At 41.9% G+C, this 21,495-nt stretch overlaps 1 protein-coding gene across 3 annotated transcripts; it reads left to right on the top strand.

Moving 5' to 3' along the window:
- Positions 1-9,264: 9,264 nt before the first annotated feature.
- nr2f6a (nuclear receptor subfamily 2, group F, member 6a) lies at positions 9,265-18,515 on the top strand. Of its 3 annotated transcripts, none has more exons than XM_074688692.1 (6): positions 9,265-9,958; positions 10,287-11,025; positions 12,707-12,801; positions 14,177-14,508; positions 14,706-14,952; positions 16,148-18,515. In XM_074688692.1, the coding sequence occupies exons 2-6, from the start codon at positions 10,757-10,759 to the stop codon at positions 16,420-16,422; spliced, it is 1,218 nt and encodes a 405-aa protein (XP_074544793.1). In that variant the 5' UTR covers positions 9,265-9,958; positions 10,287-10,756; the 3' UTR covers positions 16,423-18,515. The 3 variants fall into 3 exon arrangements, with proteins under 3 accessions (XP_074544793.1, XP_074544791.1, XP_074544792.1); XM_074688690.1 differs by having other exon boundaries at positions 9,266-9,958; positions 14,174-14,508; positions 16,148-18,514; XM_074688691.1 differs by lacking the exon at positions 9,265-9,958 and having other exon boundaries at positions 10,050-11,025; positions 14,174-14,508; positions 16,148-18,514.
- The last annotated feature ends 2,980 nt before the right edge of the window (positions 18,516-21,495 follow it).

Below are 21,495 nucleotides of genomic sequence, written 5' to 3'. Positions count from 1 at the left end.
TCTCCAGACAAACACAGGAGCAAAAGTAGTAAAGATTTCACTGAAAACACAAAAAGTTTGGTGTCCATGACCAACAAATGAGCCATACAAAGTAATGATCCACTCCAAATACAAAGATTATGAAAGAGAGACGGAAACATTTTTTACAAGAAACGGACAAAGAAGAGAGAGTTGCTGCAAAAGGCAGCCATAGCCAACAGAGCAGCGCCTAGCAACCAATATACAGTTTAGTTCAGTAATATACAGGTTTTATAGCAGCAGTGTTTCAGATGTAAAAGGTATCCATCCCTAGGCTCCATAGTAGGAAAGTCCAGGCCTGTAGTACCAAATTTGTTGTGTAATAAAACTCTGGAAAAGAAGAGATTTCAAACTTAATATTTATGTTGTTACAGACTCACTATTTCTTATCAAATCCAGGCTTTTGCACACTATCATGAATCTGCTTTTTATGCTACATCCCAACTCTTATGACCCTGAGGTTGTAAAAAATTAACTTGAACATTTTTGTTTTTGCTGGCACCACCACACACGACAAAGACTCACCCACTGCTGTAGGTTCTGAGCCATTAAACTGTTCGTAAGGGACCCTGGAGTCCTCTACCAGAGAGTTACCATAAAACAAATATTGTTATTTGTTACAGTTGTCAACCAGGAGCAGTCATTTCCATGCTGGTTGCCTGGCAACTGCACAATAAAAGTGCTTCCTAACTGTCCGTCTCACACAGATACGAGCCTTTTTACTCAGCCCATCCACCTGCCACAGAAAACCTGCTTTCCAGTGGTGCCTTAGTGACACATGGTGTTACGCTGTGATGCTCCTCTCCAGAGACGTTTAGCTAATTGCTAACTTGCTCTGAAGGATCTGGTTTCTCATATCACAGCCGTGTGCTATATCAGATGTCCTGCCTGAAGAAAGAGGCCTCTGTTATAGGAAGGCAGGAGGGGAAGTGGTAAATACCTGAGTGGATCAGCAGAAGAGAGACAAATAAACACTGTGGTGCTAAATAACTTAATGTGCACAGAGAAGAAAGGGAGGAGAAATGTGCTCTTTTGTTGTTGTGCTCCTGAGGAGGCAGCGTCCATCGACCGAATTTAAATTACACTGTACCGCTCCAGTCAGGTTAAAAAACTCAGACACTCATTTATCATGACAATGCAGGATAGTATCAAAGCCAGAATTGTTCAAATGAATTTTCTCAAGAGGCCGATGTGATGTGCAATCCTCTCAGATCATTTATTCAGTCTCAAATTTAATTTCAAAATGAAAGACTGACTGTGACCGAGGGCTCCTGTGGTGATGAGATAAGAGAAACTGCAGCATTCATATCAAAGGAATTCTCCCTCATTCTCCATTTATCTGCTTTTTTTTTTTAAAACCAGTTTTTCCTGCTGAGCTAAGAGGCAGCTGGGGCATTAACGGGCGAAACGAGGAGGGGATTTGGCTCGTAATGATGTGACGTACAGTGGCTTTCTGCATGTTCCCATCAGCCACCTCTCATCGCAGTGACTGAAAAGACCGAGTGATGAATCCCGGAGAGTTAATCCCCCTCTTCTCTGTGTCTTCAGCCCAGCAGATGTTTTTTTCTTTGACCCGCACAAAAGCCTCTGTTTTTGTTTCCAGGCTTGTCCATTCCTCAGAGGTCAGAGGTCGCCGTGGTCTCAGGGTGAAGCTGTCACTGCAAGTCTAAACATTTAACAGCCAGCAGAGCGTGATGAAAACGCAGTTCTGAGAGAGGGCTGCACAGACGCCTCACGATTACCTTAAGTAAAGACCTACTTTCCATATGCCGATGTGGTTGAGAGCACACACCAACACTCTGAGATTAAATTACAGTTGCTGGGGACGCCTGAGGGAGAGGCCGGCCTAACTTTAGACACCAAACACACAGAGGGAGGGAGGTCCTTTTTGTCATGGGACCTCTGTTACAGACCTTTAAGCTTCACTTAAAAGGTTCAAATGTTAACTAAATCAATAGCTAACTGTGTCGTGTTGGGGCCTGCCCAGTAATACCAAAGCTCTGCTTTTAATGCCCCACCTGATTGTCTCAACTTTGAAGTCCAACAACTTGACGCTGAAAAAATTCAGGTGTAGATTAAATCAATCTTTTCTATATCTCTTTCTCAATCAATGGTGCCAGATCACTACAAAATCTATCGCCTAAAATCTCTCTTAAAAGAGCAGCTCCGGACCATACACTAAATAATAATATACAATGAGTCTCAACATTTGATTTGGCAACAGAAAAAAAAAAGAAAGTTGACAAAACACAAAATAGAGAGTTAAAGGTATCCAAAATGAAAAGTGTAAAATTTAAATGTACTTCTAGCTTTAAAAAGATTGAATGTATTTTTGTCGAGCATACACTAAAATCTAAGCATCTGTTTATAACTTATTATGTCCACCAAGGAGGTTATGTTTTAAGGAGTCTGTCTGTCTGTGAAAAACCTAACTCAAAAAGTAAACAACAGATCTTGATGAAATTTTCAGCAAATGTTCAAAATGGGATAAAAAAGAAGTGATTACATTTTTGAAGTGATCTGGATCACTGTCTGGATCCAGGACTTTTTAAAAGGATTCTTTATCATTGTGAGATAGGGCTGTTTTCACCATATGTGTATATAACTCCACCATAAATGGTCACATTGCTTTTCAAAACAATACAAGACAAGGTCACCATGATTTCTGACAGATGTAAAAGTACGATCCAGATCCTGGAAATATTCTGGATACTAAGATCAGGATATGAAATATGTACTGGGTCATCATCATTTTCAACACTGTCAGGAAACAAATTATCGTATAAACCTGCAACTAACACCAAATTGTAGCAGACAGTCTGCTGAAAGGGAGTATAACATTAAAGTAGGACCAAAATGTCACAATATGCTCTGAGTGCTTTTCTAGTAATTAGTGAAACTTGAATTTACATGTGCACTGCAAAAAAAAAAAAGAAAGAAAAAAAAAAGAATCTTAAAAATTGTCTTATTATACTTCATATGAGCCACATTTAACTTATCAGTCCAGACAAATGTCTTGGTTCAAGTAACTGAAAGACAAAAAAAGAGACCTGAATTGCTTATAACAAGTAAATAAAAATCTGCCAATGGAACAAGAGACATTTTCTAGAAAAATTTACTTGAAACTAGAATAATTTCTTAATACAAGTAACTTATCTTTTGTTCCATTGGCAGATTTTTTTTACTCCTTACAAGCAATTCAGACCTCATTTTTGTCTTTAAGTAACTTGAAAAAAAACCAAAACATTTTTCTGGACTGGTCAGGTGAATGTGGATTTAATAAAGTGAAAAATACATTTTCTACTGAAATAAGACAAAAACACTTGAAAAGACACCAGTTTTTTGCAGTGAACTGTTGCCGTGGGTATCAGACAATATGCAAACCAAAAATGCTTTGGAAAAGAAAAAAACAAAACCACAATGGCAAAAAACACAAAGGCATACACCACTAGAGGTTATTACTTGAATGCTGGTGTTATCGCATGACTGTTTCTTGAAACTAAATATAAAACCACACATTAATGGTAATTTATTATAGAAATATTAGTACCACAAAGGAGATCACAAGGTGATACCTCTACCAACTCATATCTATCATGGCTGAAGTTAAAAATGAAAACAATGTTTTACTTGCTGTCACACCTTTTCTGTGTCTGTTGGGATAACTGCTGGTTAGAAAACATAAAGTTGTCCTTTTTAACTTCTTTTGTACTTTGGCTTTTTCCATTTGTGTTCTGGAGTTTGTCTTCAAATCTCAACAATATTTTTCTTTGTTGGTGTGGCTGTGTTTTTTTAAAGTGTTTTTAATTTGTGAATCATCTGACATCTACTGGCCCCTGTACATATGAGCCACATTCATTGACAAGTCTAATTTTTTTTAGATATCATAAGGGGGAAAATGCTTTGAGTAAAAGTAAAAATAAATAAATAAATAAATCTGCCAATGTGGTTGGAAAATGTACTTGTTTCGTTTCTTGTCTTAAGACATCATATCCTTATGCGTTAAATTGAAAACTTCTTTAAAGGAGCTTTATATAATCCTGAAAATGTAGAATCTGAAACAGCAGCTTATTCAAAGCATAAGAATAAAATCTTTTTTTTTTCTATAGTCACTAATTTGTTGGTACGGTGGAGTTTTGAAGACAAACAATGGTGGTTGACACACCAGAAAAGCTGACTCAGCTGGGCTGACCTCACAGGAAGCAAAGAGCCAGAGATGAGGCAGACCCTCTGGCTAAAAGCTACAACTCACCCGCCTGTTAGTCAAGTTAGCTGTAACACTAACTCCACCCAACTTTTTGAAAGTAATCACAAATTTAGAAATAAGTCAGCAAGTAGCTGCTTACATGATAAAAACATTTACGGACAGATACAACAATAGTTCATGTGCTTTGAACACACCCACAGATGGTCACAGCTTTAAAACTAAACGCTGTCCTCAGTACAACACCTGGTAGATGAACAATTTAGCTTCATCTTCCAAGATTTATGGTCCCACAGTTTGGTAACACTTTGTTTGAAGAAGTCTGCATAAGAATGACATGGCACTGTCATTAAGTTGAAGGAGGCTGCAGCATGTCAACAAAAGTTGTTGTTAAGTGTCATTCGGTCGATTATATCAAGTTTTAAGGAAAGCTGACATTGTTTGGGGAAGTCTTTCTTATTACAGCTTCACATTTACAAAGTCAGAGGCATGCTAGGTTCTCTTTGTAAATGTGAAGCTGTAATAAGAAAGACATCCCCAAACAATGTCAGCTTTCCTGTAAACTTTACATAATCGACCGAATGACAATTAATGACAACATTTATAGACATGCATGAGGCCTCCTTCAACTTAGTGACAGATGTCATGCCAGTCTTATGCAGACTCCTTCAAAAAAAAGTGTTACCCACGGTTTGATAGATGTTGCTGCAGTTGATGATATTTTGTACTGAGATTCAAAAGAAGAGTATATGATCAAAGCAGCACCATGAATGCAGAGGTGTACACACTCCCTCTGGCATATATAAACACGATGATGCATGCGAATGTGTAAGTACCTGCTGCTGCAGTGGAAGAGTAGTGTTTTTATTCCACCCACTGCTGCTGGTGTGTGAGGACTCAACAAGTGAGTGTAAAGATATATTTATATTTACAGTGTGTGTGTGTGAAGGTAAGAGTTAGAGAAAGGACCTGGAAACCAGATACAGAAGGGGCTGGTGGCTTGAAATGGCTGCAGGAAGAGAAGCCATCAGGTCAGTGAGAGGGTTTAGATCAGTGATCATCATTACATAAACACAAACTGGCTCAGGCTAGAGAGGTTTATTTCATTCCAGTTTAAGATAATGAAAGTAGAGAACTTTATTGACCTGGGGTGAGCCCTGAGGGTACAACAGATGCCCTTTAATTAAAGATGGTAATGTTAGACCCTTTGCACATGTGAACTCCTACGTTCTCTGGACAGTCAGGTCCTGACTTTGTTCAGACTTGCCCTCTGCACATGTAGTTGACAGTAGAAGGTAGGAGAAAACTTTTTTCACGTGGTCTGGTGTTAAGAAAGCAAACTAAAAATTGTAAATACTGAAGAGTCACAATTTAAATGGAATTGGCACCCCAAAAATCGTAATAGGATTGAATTGCGAGAATAGCAAATTGTCCCAGCCCTGGTTGAGAAGAATAGTTAACTCCTGAAAACTAATCAGAAGATTTTTTGATGCTGATGGGCTCTACCTAACTCGACTCTACTCTACCCTGCTATATTCTACTCTACTCTTCTCCACTCTACCCAACTGTACCCTACTGTACTCTACTCAACTCTATCCTACTCTGATTTACTCTACCCTACTCTTATCTACAATACCCCAGTCTACTGTACTTTACTCTACTCTACCCTAGTCTACTCCACTCGACTCTACTCTACCCTACTCTACTCTACCCAACCCTAGTCTACTTCACTCTACTCTACCCCACTCTCCTCTACTCTATCCTACTCTGATTTACTCTGCCCTACTCTATTCTACTCTACCCTTCCCTCGTCTACTCTACTCTACTCTACTCTACTCTACTCTACTCTACTCTACTCTACTCTACTCTACTCTACTCTACTCTACTCTATCCTGCTCTGATTTACTCTACCCTACCCTTGTCTACTCCACTCTACTCTATTTTACCCCACTCTACTCTACTCTACTCTACTCTACTCTATCCTGCTCTGATTTACTCTACCCTACTCTACTCTACCCTACCCTTGTCTACTCCACTCTACTCTATTTTACCCCACTCTACTCTACTCTACTCTACTCTACTCTACTCTACTCTACTCTACTCTACTCTAGCCTACTCTGATTTACTATACCCTACTCTACTCTACCCTACCCTAGTCTACTCCATTCTACTCTACCCTATCCTACTCTACCCCACTCTACTCCACTCTACTCTACTCTATCCTACTCTATCCTACTCTGATTTACTCTGCCCTACTCTACTCTACCCTTCCCTCGTCTACTCCACTCCACTCTACTCTACTCTACTCTACACTACTCTACTCTACTCTACTCTAGCCTACTCTGATTTACTATACCCTACTCTACTCTACCCTACCCTAGTCTACTCCATTCTACTCTACCCTATCCTACTCTACCCCACTCTACTCCACTCTACTCTACTCTATCCTACTCTGATTTACTCTGCCCTACTCTACTCTACCCTTCCCTCGTCTACTCCACTCCACTCTACTCTACTCTACACTACTCTACTCTACTCTACTCTACTCTACTCTACTCTACTCTACTCTACTCTACTCTACTCTACTCTTCTCTACTCTACCCTGTCCTACTCTACCCCACTCTACTCCACTCTACTCTAACCTATCCTACTTTGATTTACTCTACCCTACTCTACTCTACCATACTCCAGTCTACTGTTCTTTGCTCTACTTTACCCTGCCCTAGTCTACTCCATTCTTCTCCACCCTATCCTACTCTACCACTCTACCCTTCTCAACTCTACTCTACTCTACTCTACCCTACCTTTCTCAACTGTACTTTACTCCACCCTACCCTTCTCTGATTTACTCTTACCTACTCCACTCTTCTCTACTCTACCCTACATTACTCTACTCTATTCTTTCTACTTTACTTTACAAATCCAGAGCCTTTGGATCAGCCTGTTGAGCTTCCCAGGAGATTTTATGTGAGGTTTGAAGAGTTTTAATCTGTCCCTCTCATCTGGTAGGACTGTGGCAAATGTGAGAAAAAGTAAATGTGTTTTATTTAAAAAGGCTTTTGAATGTGTTAGAACATCTCAAAATTATACCTTGTTGTTGAATATTTCCGTTTTATGCAAATGTCCATTTTTATGTTACTATAATTTCACGACTGTTAACCTCTCTGTTGTGTGATGAACCACAGATAGGGGTAAAATATGATATCCCATCATCTTAGTAGTAGTTCTTAGTAGTTGTCATAAGCTCTTCAAAATAAAATGACTATCTTTATTTTATTTTATATTGTATTTTCATGTGAGTCATCAGACACTTGAGATGTAAAGTTTGAACTGACTTTCTGAACTGTAAGCTGGTTTCAAACTTGTGTGTCACAGTGTCAGCTGTCTCCATGAGCATTATACTTGAGTCTCAGTGGGGTTGGCAGTTTGGCAGTCATCTTTTGCAGTCTTGCATTTTCTGGATTCCTCACTGGGAGCAAACACATTCCTCACTGCTGGTTCAGAGGTCATGTCACTCCTGCCCCCTGGTATCTCTCAAACAGACACACTGGAGCGGACGTGATAGGCAGGTACAGTATCTCTTAGATAAGTTCAGATTCTACATTGATAATTTGTTGTGATACCAGAAATGTTTCGTGTCCTGACTTTTTATCTATGTCCCAGACCATTATGCAAAATGGACACAGAAAGTCTTATAATGCTGATCAGATACTAACTACAAATTTACCGAGCTGTTGTGTTTCTCAGTCAAACTACTGATTAACAGCTCTGTGGACATCTTCTCTTCTTTTACAAGCCGTCTTTTATTTGACAGGCCTAATCTTCCCCAACACAAAAAGTGACAATAAGCAGGCACAGCGGCCTAATTAAAGGGACTTTCATTCAAATTAACACACATTCTCTCCTTCTTACACACACACACACACACACACACACACACACACACACACACACATGCACACACTCAGCCCTCTAATGACCCATTAGCTGCACAATGGCCAGCACAATGCCCCTCTGTCAAACACACACACACTCAGACCTCCAGGGGGTAAAGCTGGGTTTAGATTTAAGAATGTCATAAAAGTGTCGGTCGAAGGAGAGGGATGCCTTTAAGATAAGACAACAGGTTGCATTCGGTGAGTCTTGCAGGGGGCTCACGCTTTGATCTCAACATATCAGCGACCCCCAAAGAGCTGCACATTTACAAGCAGACTCATCACTTATCTCTCTAAGCTCTCATCCAGGCTCGCCTTCCCTCCCTCCCTCCCTCCTCCCTTTATCTGCATTTGACCCTGGGCTTTTTAGCACGGTGTGGGTGTGAAAGTCAGTTTGACCTCTTGGGGTAACCTCGAACACAAATCAACGTGTGCGCCACAAAAGCGCCCCAGACAGAAGGCCTTCAGCAAATGAGCAATGACCACGAAATGCTAACCTTTACTTCCAGAACAATAAGCTGATCTCAAGCGGGCTGCTCGCACGTATGCGAGATCAAAGTAAGTTGTTCACACAGGAGAGCAACACACTCCCTTTGAGACACACAGATAACCTTTCTTGTGCATTTCTTGGTTTGGAAAACAGTGCAGAAACATCAAGATGCAGCGTTTGATTACTCTCTGAAAGACAAAGGGCACTGCAGGAGATCAGCATGGTTGAATTTGCTGCTGGGCTTCTGGGTAATCTGGTTTTGTTGGGGTGGTTTTTAGAGGCCTTGGGGTCATGCTCTTTGCATCTCTGAGGAGAGAGATCCTCCACATCCTTCCTGCTTGTGTGTGTGTGTGTGTGTGTGTACGCTGCCCCTCACAGCCCACTCTCTTTGCTCTTTGACTCCAATGGCCATATAAGGCGGCCAGCACCATGGTAACCGCAGGGCTTGAATAGCAGTGTCAAATCCCTGGGAGCTTACGCGCGCGCGCACACACACACACACACACACACACACACACACACACACACACACACACACACACACACACACACACACACACACACACACACACACACACACACACACACAGCTTTCCCCCTCCCCCTCTGCACACACACTCTCCCTCCCTCCCTCTGCCAGGCTTTGCTTGATCTATCTCTCAAATAGGCTGGAGGAAAACAGACGAGAAGGGGAGAGGAGAGCAAACGCAGAGAAACCCACCCTTTCTTGAATGATAAATTAATTTCTGGACTGAGCGAGAAGGAGAGGAGGGGAGGAGGGGAGAGGAGAGGAGCACACGTACCTCAAACCCCACCTCACAAACACACACACAGCGAGGAGAAGCTGCACACAGGGGCTAGGCCGCAAGTCATTAGTTCTTGGTGGACAAGCACTGACAAAAGGCTGGAAGGAGAAGCCTGCATGAGGGGAACCTCCACGGGAACTATGACGGACTGAGACGACCAGGAGCACGCTTTTCTTGTTTTTGTTTAGGGAAAAGCAGCGAAGAAAGCACAACTGGGCCAAGCACACAGCTCACTTCCTTGTGTTGTGTATTCTGAGGGGCAGTCCACTCCACACACACATCGCCGTCTCCACAACCACATGACGTGATGTTTTTGTTGCGCGGACATCGACTCGTTTTGCTGTATTCGGATTCTCCTCTTCATTGTGGGTCAAAATGCTGCCGCTGCTGAGAGGATTACAGCAGCACAGAGGAGCTGTGTCTGCAGCCCTGCAAGATCTGGAGCAAGGAAAGGATTTATTTATCTCCCTGTGAGAGGAGGCTACAGACACAGCATACTCAAGAGGTAAGCCTGACGTGTCTTCTCGGAGCTAAAGGGAAAAACTGGAGGGAGAAAATCAGTGTGAGGGGTGCTTTAAAAGGGGTGGTCAAAGCCTCTCCAGGCATGTGCTAAGGAGAGCTACACCGAGGTCCTTTTTCAGCCATTACTGTTGCTACAGAGACTGAGCAAAGAGTGTGTGTATGTGTGTGTGTGTGTGTGTGTGTGTGTGTGAGGGGGGAGAAGAATGTGTGTCAGCAGCCGAGATTTTACCCCATGTTTAACAGCAAACTAAACAAGCTAACATTTCGGGGAATGTGCAGCATACGTTTGACTCATTGTTTCCCGTATAAAGGTACCACCACGGCCGAAGCGTGACACCGTCGGACCGGGCAGCTCGAGCCGGATCTGCCTCGACCATTTCTCAGGGACTCTCGGGAATAAAGGACAATAATTAGATAAAAGAAGAAGACGAAGAAAGCGGTGGCATCGAAAACCACAAGCATGCAGAAGTAAAAGTTGTCGCTCCGAGACTGTTTCCAGGTCATAGTGGAGTAGGAGGAGACTGGACTGGTTCTTGTTTTTTTTTTTTTTTTAGTCTAACCCTCCTCAATGCTACAGCTTGTTTCCGACCTGATGAGAGCTTTTTTTAATCAATAATCTTTGTGGACTAATGAGAGCACAAACAAGAGGGAGATACTGATTTTCTTGAAGTACAAGCGGGAACAAACAGTCTGGATTTTTGATGTTTGTGTTACCTTGACAGCAACCAGAAATCTTGGCTGCCTGTCCCATTTTCTTCTTCGGTGGTTCGGTAACCAAGCGATGGCCATGGTGAGTGGGGGCTGGGGAGATCCCAATGGGGGCACAAACGGGCTGGGGGACAAGAGCTACTTACGGGGCGAGGAGGAGGACGGCTCCCCTCAGGCGGGAGGCAGCGACATGGAGGCCGGAGACGACGACAAGGCCTGCGTGGTGGACTGCGTGGTGTGCGGGGACAAGTCCAGCGGCAAGCACTACGGCGTGTTCACGTGCGAGGGCTGCAAGAGCTTCTTCAAGAGGAGCGTGAGACGGAACCTGAGCTACACATGCAGGTGAGCAGGAGGGCTGCTGTCAAACACAGGTTGGCCAGGGTACTGGCAATACTGGCCCATTCATAATCATGTTCATATTATTTAAATATATATCATTCAATTGTATTCTTCAAAATTACATCGTCCTCTCAATGTGCTCCATTTTAACCTGGTCGTCACAGTGTGTAGGTCAGTTTGGCTTCACAGTTGTGTGACAAGCTCATCCATCTATACCTGCAGTATGGCAATATAGTGAAAAAAGACAAAATGCTCTAAGATACTTAAAAAGGGCACTCACAGTAAAATCATGTCTTTGTGCCAACATATTCAACACAAAAACTTAAAAGCGAGTATTATCAATGTTTTAATATTCCTCAAAAACTAAAATGAGTAACAAGTCATTAAAATTCACATATTTGGCCAAACTATTCTCATCCTCCATGCTCTAAATATCTTGCCAAATAATTGTATAGTAGGGCTGAACAATTTATCGTTTTCGGATCGAAATCGCAATTTTAGACAATGCAATTTTGACATCGCCAAAGTAGCAATTTTTTGCAGCGCTCCTGACTGACTCACAATCTGTTGTGTCAAATATTATACACATTCTGTTTTACAAATTTGTAGACAATCTATATGTTAAAAGTGCTGGTAAGCAAGTCAACAACACAAAGCCTCTGTTTAGGAGTAGAAGTTGATGAAAACAGATTATTTATCATCACTATTGATGATTAAAAAATCGTGAATTGCAATATCTGCCAGAAAAATTTCCTAAAATCGTTCAGCCCAACATGATAATATCCCAAAGCTTAATTTGAAGAAAATCGTTAATTGAATTGAATTCACAATATCTACCCGAAAAATCGCAATTCAATCTTTTCTTAAAATTGTTCAGCCCTAATGTATAGTATGAAATCTTCTATTCAAGCAAAATCTAAACTGACTGCATAAATTAGATCTGATATGAATTTAACATTCAAAGCAATAAGTCAAACAACAAGTGCCAGATTTACACTCACATCACTGTTTCCAGCCTTACTTTGTCATAATGTTTCAAGAACATGAGTGTGGTATTTAATAACATTTCCTAAAGCCAGCATCAAAAGTAACCTCAAACTTGTCGCAACTGAGCTATCACATTTTAACAGAACTTTATGGTTTCTGAGAACCACAGTTTATGGCTTTAAGTTGTCTGTTCTCTTTGATCAAAGTTCAAAACTTAAACATGTTCACCCGCCAGTCTATATGATAAAGAATATCTGTAGCTTCTCAAATCCAAGATGTTGATATCTTCAAGATGCAACATTTTCTGCTTTCAAAGAAAGGTGAGTGTTATCGGCTCTGCTTTCTCTAAGCATTGAGGCATTTCTTGTGTCCTTACTGGCCTGTGATTCTTTTGTTAAAACAGGTTAAATGAAAACACAAGAAACACATATAGAGATGATATTGTTTTTGAATAAATATACAAGAGTGCTTCTAACTTCACTGAGTCTTTCTGAATGATGCCGTCCTCTGTTTTGACTAACAATCGTCAGTTTAATCCTAACCAGAATATGAGAAAATTCCACAAACCTACTCCAGAAATCCCCCTTAAATTGCCTTTCAAAGATGAGAACACGTGAGAAAAGAAAATCATTAAAAGTGTAACTGTTTTCCCTTAAATCGTTCACCCAGAATTTGCTCTCTGTGTGTCTCTCCTCAGGTCAAACAGAGAGTGCCAGATCGACCAACACCACAGGAACCAGTGCCAGTACTGTCGACTGAAGAAGTGTTTCCGTGTGGGCATGCGCAAAGAAGGTAACTGTCCCTCCTGAATCTCTGCTCTAAATTTTTGGAAAGGACACTATGCATGAGCAATAATGCAAGTTTATATTTTGATCAATATAATTATATTTTGAAATAAAAAGATAGTTATAGATATTTTTCTGATTGAGGAGCTTCAGAGTCTTTTCATCCTCTCAATTAGGCACTCAAAAAAACTCAAAACCAGTCGTAGTCAAAGTTGTGTTTGTCATTATCTCGCCTCTTCTCCTGCTCCTTGAGCTCTCCAGAGCAGAGAAAACGCTGCTCATGGCAGTCTGGGCTCTATCATGGCTAAGCTAACCATGCATGTCAGCTCAGTGCCATGTACTAAGTGGCTTAATCTAGTCCCTGTGTAAGAGTGACTGAAAGGGATCCAGTGCTAAGACACCTGCATCGCAGCCAGGGCCTTAAGCCTCTGGTTGATGATGCTGAAGCCCCTCCGACGTGTTGGCTCGATCAGCCAGAATCCAATACAGAGATTTCTCCTTAAGTGCTGGATCCCATGTGAAGCATTACTCAATGTCATGAAGAGAGCTGAACTTAACAGATGTCTTCTAACACGGCACATGAAGAGAATTCTTAACTTGAAGACTTTTCAAACATGAATGGATCATGTCTGTGGGCTGTTTTCCCCCATCTGCACCATAAAACACACTGATTAGACACATTACAGCTCCCTGTAGAGAGATCCGCTCTGATTGACCAGCTGCACAGAGAAGCCAGAGGTCAGGGTCAGCGACAGAACAACATTCCTCTGGCTGAAATAGATTTAATGACACTGCAAGCACCACAGATGCATATCACATAAGTCTGTATCCCCACGTGGATGCAGAAATCCTTCCTGCTGTCTTTAGCAGTAACGCTTTCAGTCACAGCTGTGATGGTTTTACAACCTAAAGAGACACTTTTACTTGTGTTTGCAGTTTTTGAGTGCAGAAAGTCATTCCAATGCCATGTTGTAATCCTGCTTCAAGATGTGACATTGCAGAGGTCTAAAATATGAATGCTGTGTTAATTTTTGAGTGAGACTCTTTGTTTTAGTTTAGAGATAACCTCCACACAGCCTGACGAACACAAGAGTATTCTTTCCCACTGTCATGGTCTTCAGAATTCATTTTGGGCTTGATTATGCCTCCTTTAATCTTGAAGAATAGCTTTCTAATCTGGTCGAGTCCGTCTGCCGATAATCTGACACCCACCGCCGGCTGAACTCAGTTTTAACTCTTCTTCTTCTCTGGTTTCTTCTCCAAATCCCCCTCATTTGTCTCCCCTTGCCCTTCACCATTTACCACCTCTTTATCGTCTCCTCTCTGTGTCTGTTCTCCCCCTTCCCTCCCCTCCCCTTTGCCACCCAACCAAACTACAGCAGTTCAACGCGGTCGCATCCCACCTCAGCCGAGTCTCAGTCCCTCAATCACGCCCATAGGTGGCGCCAGTGGCCTTGGAGGTGAGTTCTATAACAACAGCAACAACAACGGAGGCAGCGGAGGAGGTCAGCCGGTGTCAGAGCTCATTTCCCAGCTGCTGCGAGCTGAGCCGTATCCCAGCAGTCGCTATGGACACCAGTACAACCAACAGGCGGGTCCCGATAACGCCATGGGCATCGATAACATCTGTGAACTAGCTGCTCGGCTGCTCTTTAGCACCGTGGAGTGGGCCAGAAACATCCCGTATTTCCCTGACCTTCCTGTCTCAGACCAGGTGAGGAGGTTAAGGAGAAGAGGAGAAAACATTACAAGTTAAAGTAGTTGGATGATTACTTTGCAGAGGGAACAGGGTCCCAGAAATGCAAGAGTGACAGACAAGCCAAACCATAAACACATAGTGCATACAGCAAGCATTAAAAATGTACGACACCAGTGTAGAGCAACCTGATTAACACTGTGATAAACCCACAGGTGGCCCTGCTGAGGCTGAGCTGGAGCGAACTCTTCATCCTCAACGCAGCTCAGTCAGCCCTGCCTCTCCACATGGCTCCTCTGTTAGCAGCTGCCGGCTTCCACTCCTCACCCATGTCAGCGGAGCGCGTGGTGTCCTTTATGGACCAGGTGAGGGTGTTTCAAGACCAGGTGGACAAGCTGACCCGGCTCCAGGTGGACTCAGCTGAGTACAGCTGTCTCAAGGCCATCGCGCTGTTCTCACCAGGTAAACATCCTGTCTTAGCAGTTGTTATTGTGAAAGTGTTTTTAACAACAAACTAAATATACTATGAAACAAATCTATGATGATGAAAAAATTAAAGTCACTGCAAAATTTCTGATTCAAACAAAAGGCAGAAAAGTTAAAAATCAAAATCAAATTGAACTTCTTGAATTTGAGGCATATAATTTCAGCAAAATTTGGACATTGACACAAGAATGATCAGAGAAATAAAATTTAAATTATTCATTATTTCAAGGTGCCTTTCAAGACACCCAAGGACACCAAACAAAACAGAGTTTAAAAGCATTTTAACAAAAGTCAAAACATAAAAAGTGGATAAAAGTTGAAAAAGAAATAGATTAAAAAGATAAGATGGATAGAGGACAGTCAGGTTGAATCGGCCAGGTGGAATAGATGGGTTTTGAGGCAGGAAAATGATCAACGAGTCATTATCACAGATGTACGGATGTAAACCTGACATGATCTATTATGCAATCTAATAATACGCTGGTGGACTCTCTAATTTTTTCATCTTTCAAACTCAGCACTTCTGATTTTCTGATTGAAGTGTGGGTTTGTTTTGTTTTGTTTTTTTTATATATATATTTCGTCTCAAAGCCTGTGTGCCTGAGTGTAATTTTTAATTCTGTTCCTGCTGTAAATACATTTTAAGGGAAACGTACCACATAGGTTTAATTATAGAAATACATATAAATGTGAATAAATCATCAAGTGTCCCTGAACTGCAGCAAAGTGTCCCATCCTTACCCAGGTATTCACAACTGTAGCGCCATCTTCTGGCTAATTCATGAAATGCAACACTGTGCTCTGGTGTGATCTCCATACTGAGGAGCTGTTACTCACCTCACAGCACGATGTGTTTAAGCACCTCTATAAAGTACCTCTCCTTGACTCATTGCTCAGTGGTCATCAACAATCAAAGGCTTTTACGCCTTTAAACGTACACTTTTTGTGTTCATTTTCAAAGCTAGTTTCCAGGTTTAAAGGACTGAAGTCATTGATTTTTGTTGTATGCTGCACATGCCAAGGATCTATATTTGTAGGTATTTTCATTTCAGGGTATTTTTATGTGCTATCTACCAGGATTGCTACCTTTCTCTCAGCACATCACGACTCTTTATGTAACCTGCCCACACTATTGAGTAACCACCTCCTCCTCTCCCCTCCTTCCTTTCAGACGCCTGCGGTTTAACAGACCCGGTCCACGTGGAGTCACTGCAGGAGAAGGCTCAGGTGGCTCTGACAGAGTACGAGAGGATGCAGTACCCGAGTCAACCTCAGCGCTTTGGACGCCTGCTCCTGCGCCTCCCTGCTCTGCGCGCCGTTCCCGCTAACCTCATCTCACAGCTCTTTTTCATGCGCCTGGTAGGAAAGACTCCCATCGAGACGCTGATCCGTGACATGCAGCTCTCCGGAAGCTCCATCAGCTGGCCGTATGTCCCGGGACAGTAGCTCCCAACCCTGACAGAAGAGGTCTCCGTCTGGGATTAGTGACGACAAGGACCCACAGGAAACCTCCTGACTCATCACTTTCCATCTGTGTGGTTATGAAACTGCAGCGCCAGCTGGCCGTCATACGTACTGTACTGTAACCGCTCTATTCCCTTTCATGAAACGAGTTCTCCGTCTCCTGAGAAGAGAGGCGGCAGTGCCAGGTTGGATCTGTCTTGTTGCCAGCCCGCTCGTTCTGGTGCCAGATCTCAGGCCAGAGAGCAGATCCTCATGCTGGGTCCCGATATGGTTGCCACAGCCAGTCATGTACCACCCACACGCCAGAGTGACAAAAGACGCCACAGTTTTTATGTAGAGGGCAGCAGCACCCCGCTACAAACACATCAAGAGGACAAAACTGTTGTGCCACTCAAACACTGGGCTCATTTTTCATGGCTCACCATTTGTGATACAGTAATCTTTTTATCCACTCAGCTGAAAACATTACAGCACGGTATTCAGATTCTGACGGAGCTACACGAACAGTTATAAATGTCAGGAAGCTGTGGTTGTGCCGCAAATGAAACGTAAGAAACTGAACGGGAAGATAAAGTCAGACTTACCGCATAATGGACAAAATGAAAGTGAAACCAAGAAAGAAAATCACCAAAGTCTATCAAAGCATCCTCAGAGATCGTTTTTAAATCATGAGTTCACAATGCAAAGGAGTTGAACCATCTGTTTTTGACTGCCTGACCATCACATGAACAATGCATTTACATCAATCCACAGGGCTCACTGTTGCTGTACTGAAAGACAATTGGAGAAAAAAGAAGTGACATGAGAACGGACTATTACCTCACAAGACATCAGAATGCTTTAGTCTGATATTTCCTAAACACAAACCTCTGTAAATGTTGTTCACCAGAAACCGCCTTCTTTTGAAAACTGCCTTGTTATTCAGTACAAATTTGGAACACTTCTGAGCATAACAAACATTTGACCTTGATCTTTTCCAGAAAAGATCCTGTAAGTGATTTTCACTTGTGTTTTGACAGACTTCATGTTGAATTCAGCTATTATATATTGTTTGGATGTATATTTTTCCTTTTTATGGGCATCGGCAGGCTGACAGCAACTTGGGCTCTGGTTGAACGACTCCAGATAATATGAGTTTGCAGCAAATACAGTTGGTGGTGAGAAAGAAACAAGCCAACACTACCAGTTAAATATGAGTTTACTTGGATTGATGCAGTTTTTAGGGGATCTGTCCTTTAAAAAAAGTATTGACGTGTATATAATGAGGCCAACTTTGTCTTTTTGCATGTTCAGATGTTGTTTTGGATCTCTGCTTAATAGAGACAGTTTGATTCTTTTCTATTTCATAATTCAACTTTCATTTATATATTGAGTATTACTTTCACTGTTAGCTCTTAAATGCTTTCTTCTATTTGTATCTACATGAAAATACCTCTTACATCTGTTCAGATGTTAAAAAAAGAAGCTTACCTTCATGCCATTACAGCTGATATGATATAGAGATAGTCATGCTCTCATTTTCAGGCACCTGAGTAAGTCTGTGCTGCTGTGAGATGATGCTGTACTGGAGAGAAAGCTGGTGGGGGAATATCATGCACTTGGAGGATGTACAAATGCCAAAACATCACGTGATCAGTGACTTGATAAAAGAAGATAGGCCCTGATTTGCTGGTCCACCAGGATTTACCTCAATCAGGTGTATCAAGAGGCATGTTTACAAGCTGACAAGTTCTATATTTGAACGAAAAGAACAAAATCAAATCTGAAATGAAAGTTATTCAGCGTTCCTGACAGATGTATCCCTGCTTCTTGATCTACCACCAGGCCTTTTGAAAGTTGTTTGGATATCCTTCTGTTGGGCAACAACTTATTCAATCATGTCATCACAAAATAAAAAAAATATACTATTAATGTTTTCTTATCTTTGTGTTACTGAGTTCTTACATTTCTAAAGTTTTCTGTGTACGGCAGCGTTATCAAAAGAATAAAAAGATGATAATGTGTCTTTTGTTTAGTTTTTGTTATTTGCAAACTACTTGAAAAAGTGTTGTAATTACATCTGTATGAAGAATGCCAAATAAACACTGCAACATGTCCTGCTGTTGTTCATGTGTGTGAGCTGGAGTGAGCTTCAATAAAAAGAAGCAGCGTGGTATTTACCATGTATTTATTAGAATAATCACTTTTTCTTTCCCTCTTTGCTCACCAAATCATTTCTGCATAAAAAATCACATTCATTAGTTTCCATACTGCAAACATCAAACCAAACTGGTGATTTTAAGATGTACAACAAGTTCAGCTGTTAACAGTGCCATGATTTTTGTAAAACAAGCACACAGAGGAAAGCAGCTAGCATTACCCAGCAGCTATCAGCTCTGGCAGCTGTGAGAGTGATACAGAAGCTGTAAACATCAGGGTCAAACAGAGTTAAAGGTCAGAGAGGCTGGCTTCAGGCACACTCACATGAGAAAAGTCTACTTGAGACCACTTAGTTTTTTGTTGTTGGTGTTTTTAATAACATAAACCCAGAAAATCCATCCATCCATTTATAACCACTCATCCTGTTCAGCCTATCCCAGTTGTCCTCAGGCCAGAGGTGGGGTACACCCTGGACTAGCTGCCAGTCAATCACAGAGACAGAAAACCTGGGGGCAAGGTGAGCCCAACCAGCCACAGGGTGGGCCAGAAAGATTTACCCATAGTTTTTCCCGCACTATCCAAAAATGCTTGCAGACAAACATAACAAACATTGAACACAGTTTCTATACTTTATTCTCTGTCACCAAAAAGATTTACATCCCAATATGGCCGCCCTTTGCCTTTATCATAGCCTGGAGACGACCTGGAACTGCCTGGCATTAGCACCGGTCTGTCCCTGCATCAAGTTTTGACCATGACTTCATCAGAGCTGTCTTCAAAGCGGTGACACTGCTGTGAGATACTCTTGAGACCTCCCTCTCCAGGATAGACCAGATCCCAAAGTCCATTGGATTGATGTCTGGACTTAACGGAGGCCACTTGTTCTTGTCCCAGAAGCCAGAAAAGTGCTGCTTGCACCAGGCCTGTGTGACACTGGCCTGCACAGTCCTACAATCCTGCTTAGTGGAGGTTTACTTTCCACAGTTCAAAAATGAAGCCAGCATTTGAGCAAATGAAGCCACACTAAATGGTGCACCATCTTGTGTGAAGACATACTGGTTTCCAAACACATTGGTACACCAAGGCAACACTTTTTCTTCAAGCATTTGAAGGTACACCTGGCTGTTCACTTTCACACCCTCCTGAATGAAGACCAAAGGAGACTTTGAGCCATCAGATGCTACAGCAGCCCACACCATGACTCCAGCTGGTTTCTGACCACAAAAACAAGTTCTGCAGCCTTCAGGTAGATGCTGTGCACTATGTACATAAACCCTGTCATTCTGGGAATCGACCACTGCCTGAACAGTGAAGATCTTCTCATCAGACCAAACCAGGACTTTGTCTGCGGCACTCTGGATCTCCTGCAGCATCATTTTCCCTGTCCAGCCGTTTTTTCTTAGAAGCGGCTGAAATCAGTTGTCTGTGTTGCATTTTTAGTGCTTTCAGTCTGAGATCCTGTTTGACGATTCTTCTCAGAGAAGTTCTTGAGATGTTCACTGCCTTTGCTGTTGCCCTCATGCTCCTGCGAGGATTCCTTTGGATTCTCTTCCTCACCATCTCAACAACCCTTTTGGTCTGGACTGAACGTTTGCTTCCAGGGATTGGATTGCTGGTGGTATTGCCAGTCTCCTTGTATCGTTTCATGACATTGTAGACAGTCTTACGACAAACATTCACCTTTTTCATGATTTGCATTGTTGTCAGTCCAGCCACCTTCAAGGCCACAATCTGGTCGCGCTGACCCTTTGATGCCATACTCTGCAATCATTAGGAGTAAACAAATGAACTCTGGTACATCAAAAGCTATGCCTTTTAAGAGAAACTATCCAAAATTTTAAGTTTCTAGGAAAAAAGCTCTGCAAACAAAATAGAGATATACGATGGGTAAATCTTTCTGGCCCACCCTGTAACAGGCTCTTTCCTTCAACTTATCTAGTGAGTTGGTAAAGGGCTTGTTTGTTATGTTTTCCATCTGTTTCTGAAGCAGGATGATGAAAGTTATGGTCTTTGGATGCCATTTTTCAAATGCTGACTCAATTTAATGTTGCTTAACCAAATATAAGGCAGAGGGACTTTGAGCTTCTTCGCTGACAGCTGCAGTGTACCTGTCTGTCAATCAAGTCAGCCACGCCTCTGATCACACGAAACCCCACGATCGAGATATCTTTTAAAATACTGAGTTAGAGGGCAATGTTTGAGAATTTAGCTATTCAGACCAAATTTGTATTTCTGTTTTTTTTTTTGTAAGACGATGTAAACATGTTTATTTGCGTACATTCTTTGTAGGGCTGCTACTAATAATTATTATTTTGGTCAATTAATCTATTGATCATATCTTTGATTTTTCAATTTATCGATTAATCTCAACTCTTTGGCAAACTGTTTTGGATCTCTGTTTTACCTCAACTGCTCAGGCATGTTTCAAGTGTTTATGTATTGCTGTAGTGGTGCAAAGGAGAAGAGTTGGACGTATCACAGTTTGCGCCAATTTGATTTGACCACTTCCTGTAGCAAACTGCAAGTACAGATGAGTCTTCACCGCCTAGTATTCGATTTTCCAACCACATAAACAATACCATGACACCTTGACGCTTCAATTCCTACGAGGACTAGTTGCTATAGTTGATGTAATCCTTTATGTTAGCTTATTGTTAGAGCCCAAGAGTTTTGTGTTATTGAATGAGTGTGTAGTCTTCTCAAGTGGGCTCTGGAGGAACTGCAGTTTTAGCACTTAAGCTCCATTTCTTCCTGCGTAGGGTGGCTGCGTGGTTTGACCACATTGTGAATCTGAGAAATACTCCACTTAATATAACCAAAAACTATTTACAGACAGTTTGAATATCAGTTGGATTCAAATACCATCATGTTTATCAACGGTCTGTAGACCCCAGAGCATCTCACCTTAACATGGAG

The sequence above is a fragment of the Halichoeres trimaculatus genome, unplaced genomic scaffold (genome assembly GCF_033239565.1).
Source record: "Halichoeres trimaculatus isolate MK-OKI-2021-1 unplaced genomic scaffold, fHalTri1.1 fHalTri1_scaffold_15, whole genome shotgun sequence".
Lineage (NCBI taxonomy): Eukaryota > Metazoa > Chordata > Actinopteri > Labriformes > Labridae > Halichoeres > Halichoeres trimaculatus.
This window is presented reverse-complemented; position numbering and strand designations above follow the sequence as displayed.

Coding starts and splice junctions, on each gene's coding strand:
- nr2f6a (XM_074688690.1), top strand. CDS start 10,757: ATGGCCATGGTGAGTGGGGGCTGGGGAGATCCCAATGGGGGCACAAAC. Junction 11,026..12,706: donor AACCTGAGCTACACATGCAG/GTGAGCAGGAGG, acceptor GTCTCTCCTCAG/GTCAAACAGAGAGTGCCAGA. Junction 12,802..14,173: donor TGTGGGCATGCGCAAAGAAG/GTAACTGTCCCT, acceptor ACCAAACTACAG/CAGTTCAACGCGGTCGCATC.